This window comes from Rhagoletis pomonella, unplaced genomic scaffold, assembly GCF_013731165.1.
Source record: "Rhagoletis pomonella isolate Grant_MI unplaced genomic scaffold, Rhpom_1.0 Rhpom_scaffold_00002, whole genome shotgun sequence".
In the NCBI taxonomy this organism is placed as follows: Eukaryota; Metazoa; Arthropoda; class Insecta; order Diptera; family Tephritidae; genus Rhagoletis; species Rhagoletis pomonella.
This window is the reverse complement of record NW_023458556.1, coordinates 21,624,600-21,637,476: the sequence shown is the minus strand read 5'-3', so window position 1 is coordinate 21,637,476 and position 12,877 is coordinate 21,624,600. Positions and strand designations below refer to the sequence as shown.

Genomic DNA, 12,877 nt, shown 5'->3' with positions numbered 1-12,877 from the left:
GTTGTTTGTTGCTAATTGGCAAAACAATTGAATTGGAGTAGGTATTAATGAATAGTCGTAGCTGGGGGTGATTAGTTTGTAAACGCGGATGTATGTATGTCTTAGGGATGTGAATCCCGGGATCCCGGGATTTCGGGATCCCGGTCTTTTTTAAGTCCCGAATAACCCGGGATTATTCGATTTAAATCCCGGGATTGCTGGAAACAATTTTTTTGTTAGCCAATTAAATTTTTATCACAAATATCCCATCTCAAGGGCAAATTAAGAATTTTTTGCAACCCTTAATGCTTTAATTTCTTTAAGATCGCATTACCATCAAAAGAAGGAATAATTTTGCTTCGCTCGAAATGGAATAGGTGATGCACTTATATATTTATTGTTTACTTAAATGTGTTAACTTTTTTATTATTACTTTAATATACTGATAATATCTTAAATTGATCTCAAACAGTGATTAAAAAAATTTTATGTAGTTACATAGGCAGTTACTGCTGTACCAAATACAGTCACTTACAAAAATATTTTGCATCAATTTTTTTGCAATATTCAAAATATTTTTCATGGTATTTTTTTGTTAATTAAAAAAAAATTATAGCTCATTTTACAACAAAAATTATGTAAATCAAAATTTCACACTTTAGAGAAAGTTGGTTTAAGTTCACCAAATTATCATAAAAATATCAAACTTTTTAATCATAATTTTTACAAAAAATTCTATTATGCAGTTTTATAGCCCATTCAATTTAATACAATAAAGTGCAATTTTAAGGTTGCTAAAAACTCCCTTGATTTTTGAATTTTTTTACTGACGATGTTGGCCATTTTCTTCCTTATACCGATTTTTTTTTGTAGCGAAAAAAAATATAGAATGTCAACGGGATGTTTTCGCAACTTCAAAATTGCACATACATATATATTTTTTTAAATTAACAAAAAAAAATACCATGAAAAATATTCTGAATATTGCAAAAAAAAATCTATGCAAAATATTTCTGTGAGTGACCGTATATGCATTTGTACTTGTAGTACAAAAACTATGTTATAAATTAATGAGGATATGTACATACATACATATATGTTTGTCAAATTTTATGTTTGTTTTTTGTTGATTGAAAATACTGATTTTTCGCCTTAATAAATATGTAAATGAATTACAATAAATTGTACTTTTTTTTGTTATATCAATCTGATTTAAAATACTATATTAGGATGATCACAGATGTGTTGCACTTTTGCCTGAATTTCGGGACAATCCCGGGATCCCGGGATTGTATTTTCAGATCCTGAAAATCCCGGAATCGACAAAACCCCGAAAATTTACATCCCTAGTAAGTATGTATGTATGTACGGGTGCTTGTGCAAATGTCTAACTAATTAGGTGAGTCGAATTTTCACACTTGCTGGGATTGTACCTAGTTTTCAGATCGTATTTCAGCCACGTCAAGTTATGACGTGTAAATACTTATCTACTATCGCGGGTCTCGTAGTGTACAAAAATGTGTTAATTTGATTTGCTTGTGGCTTTCAAATGTGCGTATCTTCAGTTGGTGCAGCAGTGCGTATGATGAATATGGTAAGGAAAGATGATAGCCAATGCGGGTATCGATAAGCGATAGACTAACGGCGCGTTTACATTGGACAATGCTGTCAAGACAATGAAGATATACGCATTAGTTGTCAAAATTGTTCCAATGGAAAATTATGCATGTATTAGTGAAAAAGTGACAGTATTGTCCGGTGTAAACCCTAAGTAATATCTTATGAAGGAAAGCTTAAAAGCAGTGTCACACGATTGGTACATTTGTAAAGATTTGTTCATTTTTTTATATTGAGCTATTGGTACAAATTAAAAAAAAAAATTGGGACGAATTTTTTTGGTAATCACACGATTGGTTTAATACAGCGAACTTCTTTGGAAAAATTTTAACAAATTGTTTTTTGTGATTAGCAAAGAAAATATATGTGTGCATTCACACGATTGGGATACAATTTGCACCAAATTATGGGCGATGGCGGCTTATGTTGAATTAATATTTAACAGACATTTTGTATCAAAATTGTTATCTTTGTCTTTCACTTCATCGCCACTAATGTAATAGACGGTACACACCGTGCGTCTGACTCGTGAGTCGGTGTGGATGTGTTTGTGAAAATAAATATCTGTTAGTTACACCAACATGACTCACGGCATGACTCTGAATGATTCAACTGTGTGTAGTCGAAGGCGAGTCAACACGTACACAAATGACTCGCGAGTCAGACTCTATGGAGCCTATAAAAGAAATCAGAAATCTTTTTAGTTGTAAGAGCATTGAAATTCCCCAAATAAGTAGTTTAGGAAATGTTGCTGAATTGCCAGTCCCTGGCTTAATATAAATATAAACCTGGGTAACAATAGCCGCTTTCGATTCGCCACTTCTTTGCTCGCATGTTTGAGTTCCGCTCGCTAGCTGCGATGGACGTCAACACCACTTAGCGAGTGGCGAAACGAACGAGGTCAGTGAGGTACAACCAAACTCGCCATCTTTCATTCTAGTAGTTTTCACATATGGGCATATCCTGAATTACGGACGCAACATTCGTACGACTTTAGAGTTAAATAAATCATACGAAAACTGAAGTAACTTGTAAAAAATTTGATGTTGTGTAGCTTTTATACCGTAATTTGGTTGACAAAAAAATTAGGTGCGCTCGTTAAGTTTTGGCGCGCAATTTCCTTTTTGATTGGGAATATTTCTCATCGTCACAAAAATCAAAAGGCCTTATTCATAAAAACTAAGTAGCTTTAATAAAGGTTTATAAACTGAAAAATATATGAAAACATCATTTTATAAAGCTCTTGAAACCTACTTTTTTTTATGAATAAGGCCAAAAAAATATACATCAGATTAAATAGTTCATCCATATTTTCATTTCACTTATTTTGTTTCACCAAATCCTCCTCACACTTTGTTTACATTTGAATTTGTAATATCACTTTATTTTTTAACACCTGCAAATTCCAGCTAGTAAAATTTTTACTTGCAAGAATTTGCAGCTCTCCCAGATTGTTACGAATTCGCTCTCTCTTGCAAATTTTTTGGGTTATTGAATGCATTTCTAGTAAAAAAACTTGCATGTACTCGTAACAATTCGTAACAACTTTTTGATGTGGAATGGATTTATCAATTGGCTCGTTAAACACCACCATTTTCCGTTGATCATTTACATTTCCGTCAGTAAATTGTGAAGGCAGTTTTTACTGACAAGTAGTTTAACTTACTTTAACATCAGATGGCGCCGTCACATTTGACTTTGAACAAACAGCTGATAAACAAAACAATGCAATTCGTCGTTTGTCTTCGTAGCGTATGGACGTGTGAGAAGTTGCAGCGGAATTTTGGAAGTGTTGCTGAAGAGTGGTGGCAGTTATCAATTTATCTGGTGTTCGACGCATAATATTAGTTTAAATTTATTAAAGTTATAGTTGCTGATTAAAGTTGTTAAATACAATATAGGCACATTATTGTACACCTGAGTAGAGGTGTGTGAGCTCAAATTGTCGTTTTATATCGGGTGAGTGCTTTTTCTGTGGCTGAAAATTTTCTAAATTATAAGTAGCGGTTGTTTCATACACAAAATGGCGGACGCCTCGGCGTCGCCGAGTGATGCCATCATGGCCGGCGTGTCTTATGGACCAACGCCTGCTATTATGGGTAAAAACGCAAAGACTAGAAAAAAAGGGAGACCTGCTCCAATTAATGCCAAAAAAAAGAAAGATAGTGGCACGCAAAATGCGAATTCCTTACTAGAAAACTTCTCTGATTCTAGCGAGGATATTAATTTTGTGCAAAATGAGCCTGAAATTCCACTTAGTGGCATGCTCGTGAAGCGTGGTACGTACAAGTTAGTTCAAACTAATCCCAGTGAAAATTGTGATACTGTGTCGGGTACAGTTATGACCAAAATTGTTTTTTGCGAGAGTGATGGTGAAGGTAAGGGGATTTGTGCCAGTGATGAGGGGGCGCACATGGAAATAGGCGACCAGGGCAAAATTAATGGAGATGATGGGGTTTACTTAAATTCCGGCAATTGCAATAATAGGACTGAAAAGAATAAGACGGGTGTTACAAATGTGAAGAGTAGTGACTGCTCAGCGTTTCCCGATGGAAATGCTGTGACTAGCCTTAGGCAAGTTGTTGACGACGGTTATCGGACTGAGCATACGGCATGGAACACAGGTGGGGTACAGGTGATGTCAAATGAGCGTGGAGTTAAAGGCGCTGTTTCCAAAAATCAGAATAAAGAGTCTTCAAAAACTGGTGATAGTGCTGGTAATGATAGTGGGTACAGTCAATTATATCAAGTTGGCTATAGGGGGGAAGCTATTGTACTTATGGACACTTCCAAAAGTGTTAATTTTGAGAACAAAAGGTTGAAGAATGGACTTTTTTTATTTGATAAAATTCGGAAATTTAATTTAGAAGGGATGGACAACATCCTAGCCGTTGGAAGGTCCTTGTACAAGGTATTTTTCAACTCGATCGAAAATGCAAACAAGAGTGTTAGTAACAGCAAATTAAAAGAGATGGGTATTCGGGTTTTTATACCGAGAAGTTTTATGGAGACGTATGGAGTAATACGACAAATGCCATTGGATTTTCAAGAGGATGAGATTTTTAACAACATGCAATCCAATATAAAAGTTAAGTCCATTTCTCGCATCACGAGGCGTGATCCGGACAATAAAGATAGATTTTTACCTACATTTTCTATCAAGATTGGGTTTGAGGGTAATGCGATCCCTGAAACTATTAAGATTTTTTGCGTGAACTTTAAGGTGTGCCACTTTTTCCCCAGGGCAAAACAGTGCTTCAACTGCGGGAGGTTAGGCCACACCAAATTATCTTGTAGAGCCAAAAACCGATGTATCATTTGTGGTAAAGACGAGAGGTATGTAGGAAAGTGTACTGGAAGTGAGACTAAATGTATTTTGTGCGGTGGGGATGATCATGTGTCTGTCAACAAGAATAAGTGCCCAAGTTGGGAAAAAGAGAAAAATGTAATTGAGATTATGACGATAAAGAAGATGTGGAAGCGCGAGGTCTATGACTCGTATGGGGATACACTATCCAATAACAGATTTTCTATTTTAGAAGATTATGGTACAAATTTTCCTGTATTAGGTGGGAATGGTGGAAATATACAAGATAATGAGGTTATAGTTAATAGGACTCTGACTAAGAAAAGGTATAATCAGGTGACAAAAATGAATGTGAGGCAGGAAAGGGTAGTAAATAGTAAAAGCAAAAGTACTGAGATAAAAGGAGGTAGTAAACCGGTTTTTGAAAATACTAAGTGGGAGAGAACATCGGAGATTGAAAAGCTTTTAAATTTGTTAGTTGAAAAGTTTAATATTCAAGCGGATGAACCTATATTAAAGGTTTTAAGTCTTCTGGTTAAAGAAAATGTGAATGACAGACTTAAAGTTAGTTCAATCAATGATGGCAGTAAAGATTTTACAACTTAATTGTCAGAGCCTGAAAGCTAATCGTAGCTACATTGAATATTTTATTGAGCACAACAGTATTGATATTGTTGTTCTCCAGGAAGTGTTTTCCTTGGGGGATATTAAAGAAGGTCACAAGTTAATAGACTTTAATTTAGTTATTAAGAATCGTCCTGATGGGTATGGAGGAGTTGCTATAGGGGGTAGGAAGAATATAAAGTTGCAGCGTGTAAGGTTTAATACAGTACATGACATAATAGTGGTTAAAACTACAAATCTTGATAGAAATCTGTTGATTGTTTCAGCATATTTTCCGCCTGGAACGAATAGGTTTCTTTTGGATTATGAGTTGAGTAAATTGTTATTGTTTTTGGATGGTAAAGAAGAGGTTCTGCTGCTTGGTGATTTTAATGCCAAAATGCGGGACTGGGGGTGTAATAAAGACGATCCTAAGGGTAGAGTGCTCAAAAAATGCTACTATGAAGGCTGGGCTGGTATGTTTAAATAATGGCAATCCGACTTTTGTGGTAAATAGGGTGACTCAGCAGGGTTTATCTGTGCTGGATCTATCGTTCACAAATATTTCTGGAGGGTTAAAATGGGAATGTAATCTGGGATATGTTGGGGGAAGCCATCATAGGCCCATTGTTATTGAAGTAGAAAATGTAGCTAAAAGGCCTAATATGTTTTTGCAAAAGAGAAAACTTGCTTCTGCTCTTGCGGGTTGTGTTGTTAGTGGGGGGCTGGATAGTATTGTAAATGCAGTACAAAATGAGATTAAGAATGCGTCAATTGATTTAAATTCTCTCAAAAGATCCCCTAAGGCTTGGTGGAATGAGGAGCTAAAAAAGCGTTTTAGGCTGGTTTTGGCGGCGAGGAAAAAAGCTGCTTTAACGAACCGTGTTCAGGATTTTGAAAAACTCCGACAATTAGAGGAGGTGTGGAAGAAAGAGGTAAAAGAGGCCAAAAGTAATAGTTACAAATCTAGAATAATGCAATTGAATGAATGTCCAAACTCTGGTGATGCTTGGAGATTTGTTAATCAAGTTAAAGGAGGTAGATATGGTACTAAGTGGGTGGCAACAGTGGTTGGCGAGTCTTAAGTGGACCCAGTATGGTTAATGAAAGAGATGAGGTAGTTAGTTTCTTGGTTGAGGATCTGGATGTAGTGTTAAAACGTAAAAAGAAATCTGCTGGTGGAGCTGACAGAATTACGTTTGATATGGTCAATAAACTGCCATATGAAACGAAATTATGTCTTGTGAGAGAGTTAGAATCTTGTTTCAATAGTAACATTGTAAAAGAGGAGTGGAGAACGATTAAGATTGTTCCGATTCCAAAAGCCAATAAAGATTTAAGTGATTTTAGGAATTTTAGGCCGATTTCATTACTTTCTGTTGTGGTGAAATGTCTGAACATGTTAATTAAGGATAGATTGAATAATTGGGTTGAAAGTAACAATATCTTACCATGCAATAGCTTTGCGTATCGCAAAGGGAAGTCGGCCTCGATGTGCCTAAATGAATGCTTGCATTGGGCTGGTAGGCTTAAACAAGGGAAAAAGAAAGTGTTTATGTGTGTATTAGATATATCTGATGCTTATAATTGTGTTGATATCTCACTGCTGGGGGAAATTTTGGCTGGGTTTAGGGTGGAAAATAAGATTCGTAACTGGGTGGTAAATTTCTTTTCCAGGAGGGTTTTGGTTTTGGGAAAAGATAGGGTGGAGGTTTCAAATGGTCTTCCTCAAGGTAGCTGCTTATCGCCACTGTTGTTTAACCTATATACTGGAAGTTTGCACTGCTTGGGTGATGATAACATAAAAGTCTTTCAGTTTGCTGATGATTTTGCGCTATTATGTAGCGGGAACAGTTATTGTGAGGCAATTGATAGGTTAAATTTTAAGTTAAATGAAATTAGAACCATGCTTAATAGCTTAAATCTGAATATTAATGTCAGTAAAACTAAATTTCTATTAATGAATTCAACTAGTAATAAAACTTTTTCGCTTAGACTGGATGGGACGGAAGTGCAGCAGGTAAAGAGTATTAAATGGTTGGGTAGGACCATTTGTGCTAATGCGTCAATAAGTAATCATGTGGATAAGGTAAAAAGCGCTGCAAGTTCAGGCAAAAATCTGATTAAGAAGCTTACGACTATTAAGGGAGGGTTGGAACCCAAAGTGGCTATCAACTTCTATAAAGACTTTATTAGAAGTAAAGCTGAATATGCCAACACGACTTATGCAAATGCTCCTCGAGGGTTTAATAAGAAACTGCAGGGTATTTCAAATGATACGCTAAGGACGTGTCTAGGGCTTCCACCAAGTTCTCCTATTCATGCGAGATTTGCATTGGCTGGTGAGCTGCCGCCTCTTAAAAGGGCGGAATGGCTTGTGGCCAAGGAATTAGGCAAGCAATGGCTTGTGAATGAAGAACTGAGGAAAGATCTGATGGGCGAGAGTTCGGTTAAATCGAGCTACAGTTTTATTTATTCCAAGTTTCGACATCTATTTAACAAAATTAATGTAAATGTTACTTTTAGTAGACATACTAATTTTCGTGTGGAGAGTTCTTCCTTGGGAAGGTCCAAGTGTGAGTTTAGTAAAGAGCAACTTAATAGCATATTCAGATATAAATTTAGCAAATGGGCTGAGGAAGGATGTTATCTGTTGGCTACGGATGCATCAGTGGTGAATAATGTTGTAGGTTTGGCTTTTTATGACCCTCAAGCTCGGAACACTTTGACGACTGCAACTTCACGACGTAACGACAGCGACATCATTTTATCGACAAATGTCGCCTTGAAGGCAGCTTCTTAAACATTTTGAAGACCTCAGCGACATAGCAAATAGCTGATTTTAAAGTTTTACATTTTGGTATATTTATTTCACAAATTGTGTATTTTTATTTAAGTAAATAAGAACAACATGAACAATCAAGAATATGTGATTAATTTTGCAGCACTACATCTTCATTGTCGCCGGCAAAATTAGAAATAGATTTAATTTGGCGACGTCGACAATTGCAGTCCTGCAGCCAAGATGTCGTGCTGTCGTCAAAATAATTGTGTCCGTAAGAACGTGTGTATTTAAAATTTGACAGATGCTGCTTGTCGCTTGCTGTCGTCAAAGTGTTCCGAGCTTCAGGAGAAAATTTCGGAAATGTTTAAGCTGGATGGGAAATATTCATCCACGTTTGGAGAGTTAGTGGCGATTAGACAAGCAGTTAGCTTTTTACTTAAAAAAAACATAAACAGGTGGGTCATAGTCACGGATAGTCTAGCGGCGGTACGTTTGATAGGAAAAAAGGCTTCTACAAATTTTATAGTTGCGTCCATTCACAATATGATTGCTAAGTCAAATTGCGTCAGTGCCATGTTGGTGTGGGTGCCTAGTCATGTAGGTATTGGTATTAACGAAAAAGCGGATCATTTTGCAAGAGCTGCAGTTAGTGAGGGATTACCCATCGAAATGGATCTCACCTTGGGGGAGGCTGTATGCAAAATTCAAAGTGCTATTTGGACTGAGTGGGAAGTGGAGTTTAGAGAAATTAGTTGTACTAAAGGTAGTTTTTTTGCGGGTAATATCAGAGATATCAAAAGGCGTCCTTGGTTTACTGACAAAAAATGTAATTTTGGTGTTCATGATATCAAATTAGTTAACAGGTTGATGATGGGACACACATATGGTAGGATGTTTCTAAGCAAATTTCTAAGAGGTGTAAATGATTTATGTGATGTATGTGGAATCAGAGAGACTAGTGATCACCTTATTTTTCAGTGTAGTAAATTTTCAGCCGCTAGAAGCACGTATACCTTTTTTAACAATTGTAATAATTTAAAAGATTTTTTTAATAATTCTAATTTGTATCTTTTTAGTGAGCTAATACACTTTCTACACAAGGTAAAGCTGGACAAAGTCCTTTAGGGTTAATGAGATTGAAATATACATTAATAATAATAAGTATAGTAATATATGTGTACATATAGTTATGTATATTAGAAGAGTAGAGTTTGGAAAAAAAAAAAAAAAGAAAACAAAAAAAAGATAAAATTTCGAGTAATTGAAATTCGTATTGGTGATTTTTATTGCAAAAGACTGTTCATTAAATGATTGTATTGCATTTGTATGGCTGTGATTCGCACCCTTGTAGTGCTTACTAAAGTACAATTCGAGTACAAATTTAAAAAAAAAAAAAAATATATATAAATAATTTAAATTATAAGAATAATATTAATTAAGAATGGAGTCAATGTATTCTTTAAAAAAAAAAAAAAAGTAGATTACAAATTTTTTTTTTGGGTGTAATCCCAAATTTCTGAAGTGCCTAAATTGCTTTGTGAGGTCAGTTTAAGTTACTTAGAGTTAGTTGATTATCTTACGTTTTGACTTCTAATTTTGTCACTGTGTAATTCTTTGCGTCTTAGTTTTTCTGTTTCAAGTTGTAAGCCACCACTCTTGGTCTTCGTGGGATCTTCCCTTCGCTGGACCTGCCTTTGTGGATATACGCTTACGACAAAGACGAATTAGAACTTGCTAAAGTTTGTTGGACAACCTGGCCCCTGAGGTTAATAAGATACCTGGCCAACGTCTTAATGTCTGACGACATTGCTAATTAAAAAAAAAAAAATAAACAAAACAATGCATTTTTATTGCATTTATTTATTCACTACTTTTCCTAAAAGTTGTTGACAAATTTGCGAATTAAAAATTGGCAAGGCAACACATTTTACACGCGTGATACCTAGTACGAATAATTTATTTAAATTGTTTGTTCAGTTAACCATTATGGACACCGAGGTATTGGCACAAACTGTAGATAAATCACAAATGCCACCGCTGCACCAAAAGCGCGTCTTGGCCTTCATTAACCATTTTATAATTAACTCTTGCAATTTTCTCAATAATTTCGCATTGCAATACGAAACAAAATTCAATAGGGGTATTCTCTGAGTCTTGCAAAGCCCTTGCACGGTGCACGGTTTGCAAAGCTGTCCCATACAAAAACCGGTTTGTACCGTGCAATCCGTGCAATCTGTGCACCGTGCAAGGGCTTTGCAAGACTCAGAGAATACCCCTATAGATTTAGAAATAAAAATGCAAAAAGTCGAAGCCGCCTTAACTATAATAGAAGCGAAGGTAGGTAAGTAAGAAAAGTCGTATGTAACCTTTGCAATGAAGAAAATAATAAATTTCCAAATTCAATATGCAGCTTGCTTCTGTACCTGATGTTACAGAGACCGCAATGTCAACTACTGCCAATAGCATTACAACAGACAAAATTCCTAGTGAAACTGCAGAAAAGACTGACGGCACACCCGCCACAGCTGCTACTGGAGATATATCAAGTGGCGAAGACCAAATAGACAATGAAATGCCGGAACCCACAGGTGTGCGCGCATGCGATGATGTGCGTTAAAAAGTTTTTCAAAATGGTGCAATTTGGTGTGCCCAATGAGGCAGTAAAAATGAAAATGCAAGCTGAAGGTGTAGAACCAAGCATACTAGAGTGAGTTACTAAAAAATTAATGAAATTTTTTACAATTGCATATTTCTTTAAAGCACTCCAAATTTGTTGTTGGCAGATGGCGTTGCCGCCTGATTGTGCCTCACGAAACTAAGCGCCGTCACTTCAGATTAGTTGCTGTCCAATACATAGGTTCGAGCGTCAAGAAACCCCTGCTAAAACTTCTTTGCAACTAACATATTAAGCTATTCAATTTGTGATAATCCGTTCTATGAATACATACCTTGTAAAATTTTAATATGCTAATAGAATAAATACGCACAAATGCTTAAAATGAATTTTCTTTTAATTCAATGTTTAGGTATAAAACACTGTTTTAAACAATATTTGCTTTTTTTTCACAGGCGATTGGTTGTAGTGCTATTCACTATAGCAAAACGCATTCAATCTTTGCACTGACAGCAAACAGAAAAACAAAATAAAGGTAGCGTGGTAATGGGGGCGAGTAATTTAGAACTGGATCATCTGTCCCTTCCTTTTCTTGTCACCACCCAGCTCGAAATGCTTGCAACGCTTTAGAGGTGTTTGCTTGCGGTACTTGCATTCCGTGCATTCCATACGCAGCACAATCTTTTTGGTGGTCTTAGCCTGAAAATGAGGAAAATAAAAGAGTTAAGTCACCAGTTTCAGTCAATGGAAAGTTAAAAATTTAATTTTAAAGTATTTTTCTTGTGTGAACGTTCCAACTCAGCAACTACCGGGGCAACATAAAGCAGTTACTATAGAGTAGTTTTCAGCATTCAACGTTAATATTGCATACATTTATCCCACCAAAGAGCTTTGCAGCGCGCTTCAGCGGCGCAACAGCAATTTAGTTCTACAAATATGCCAATATAACTGGTATTTGCGATTGTAATTCGTACCTTCTTCCTGAAGATGGGCTTAGTTTGACCGCCGAAACCCTGTTGTTTTCTGTCGTAACGACGTCTTCCCTGCGCACCTTTACGCTCCTTGGACTTTTTGTACTGCGTCACCTTGTGTGGCTTGTGGCACTTGCATTTCTTGCAGAAGGTGCGTCGCTGTTTGGGCACATTGACCTGAAAAAGAATTTAAAAGCCCCTTAGTAAATCTTCACACAAACTTTTATTTGCACAACGAAAAGTCCCAAACAAATCCAGCAAGATATGAGTTTCATCAGTAATATAAATACACTAATATATAACAAATTATTTATATTTTCCACCAAAGCACAAGTCTGTGTATTTTGCATAAATATTTATGAGATGTATTGCGATTTCTATACAGGTTTTTATAGCAAATTTCCGCAAACGTACCATCTTGACGATTCTTGGTTGTCAAAGAAAGAAAAAAAGAAAGAGAAGAAGAATAAACGGAAGCGACAGAAATTTCAGCTGTCAAACTTGTTGGAATTTTTCTGAAATGGCACTACCGGAATTATTGGAATGCACTACCGGAAGTAGAGGGTACTGGGAAGCAACTGGTATCATGAAACACAGCTGGTCGTTTCCACGCTATTACTGGCCCTCTTCACGCGCTGGCAAATCTCGCTCGCGTGAGGACGCATGCACAACAATTTGACCGCTAATAAACTGAAATTTGCCTGTATAAACGGGGTGATTAAAAACAGGCTTTGATTGAGATTATATTTATATGTAAACATACTTTAACCCTCCGATGACGTTAGATTCGTGAGAAGGTCCTTAGGGACCTACAAAGAGTTGCTCGATGTTTCGACTGTGCATGTGCAACTTCTTTGGTATTTATGTTGTCTTTTGATTAAATTAACGTCCTGCATATATATTAGGAATGAAATAATTTGAAGAACAAGTGAAAAAAAAATCAAAACATGAAGACAAGTAACTTGTTATTTCTTCTAAAATTGTACAAGGTCCCTAGGGAC

General features: G+C 36.2%; 1 protein-coding gene and 1 pseudogene across 1 annotated transcript; one reads left to right on the top strand and one right to left on the bottom strand.

The window, feature by feature from the left end:
- Window positions 1-8,565: 8,565 nt before the first annotated feature.
- LOC118733279 lies at window positions 8,566-11,268 on the top strand (annotated as a pseudogene).
- A 16-nt stretch (window positions 11,269-11,284) lies between these two features.
- LOC118733278 (60S ribosomal protein L44) lies at window positions 11,285-12,388 on the bottom strand. The gene is made up of 3 exons (XM_036462615.1): window positions 12,291-12,388; window positions 11,880-12,053; window positions 11,285-11,604 (listed from the first exon to the last, which is right to left on the bottom strand). The coding sequence occupies exons 1-3, from the start codon at window positions 12,291-12,293 to the stop codon at window positions 11,467-11,469; spliced, it is 315 nt and encodes a 104-aa protein (XP_036318508.1). The 5' UTR covers window positions 12,294-12,388; the 3' UTR covers window positions 11,285-11,466.
- Between the last annotated feature and the right edge of the window lie 489 nt (window positions 12,389-12,877).

Excerpts from the sequence above, each read along its gene's own strand:
- LOC118733278 (XM_036462615.1), bottom strand. Across the intron at positions 11,605-11,879 it reads AGCCCATCTTCAGGAAGAAG|GCTAAGACCACCAAAAAGAT; the intron begins GTACGAATTACA and ends CCTCATTTTCAG.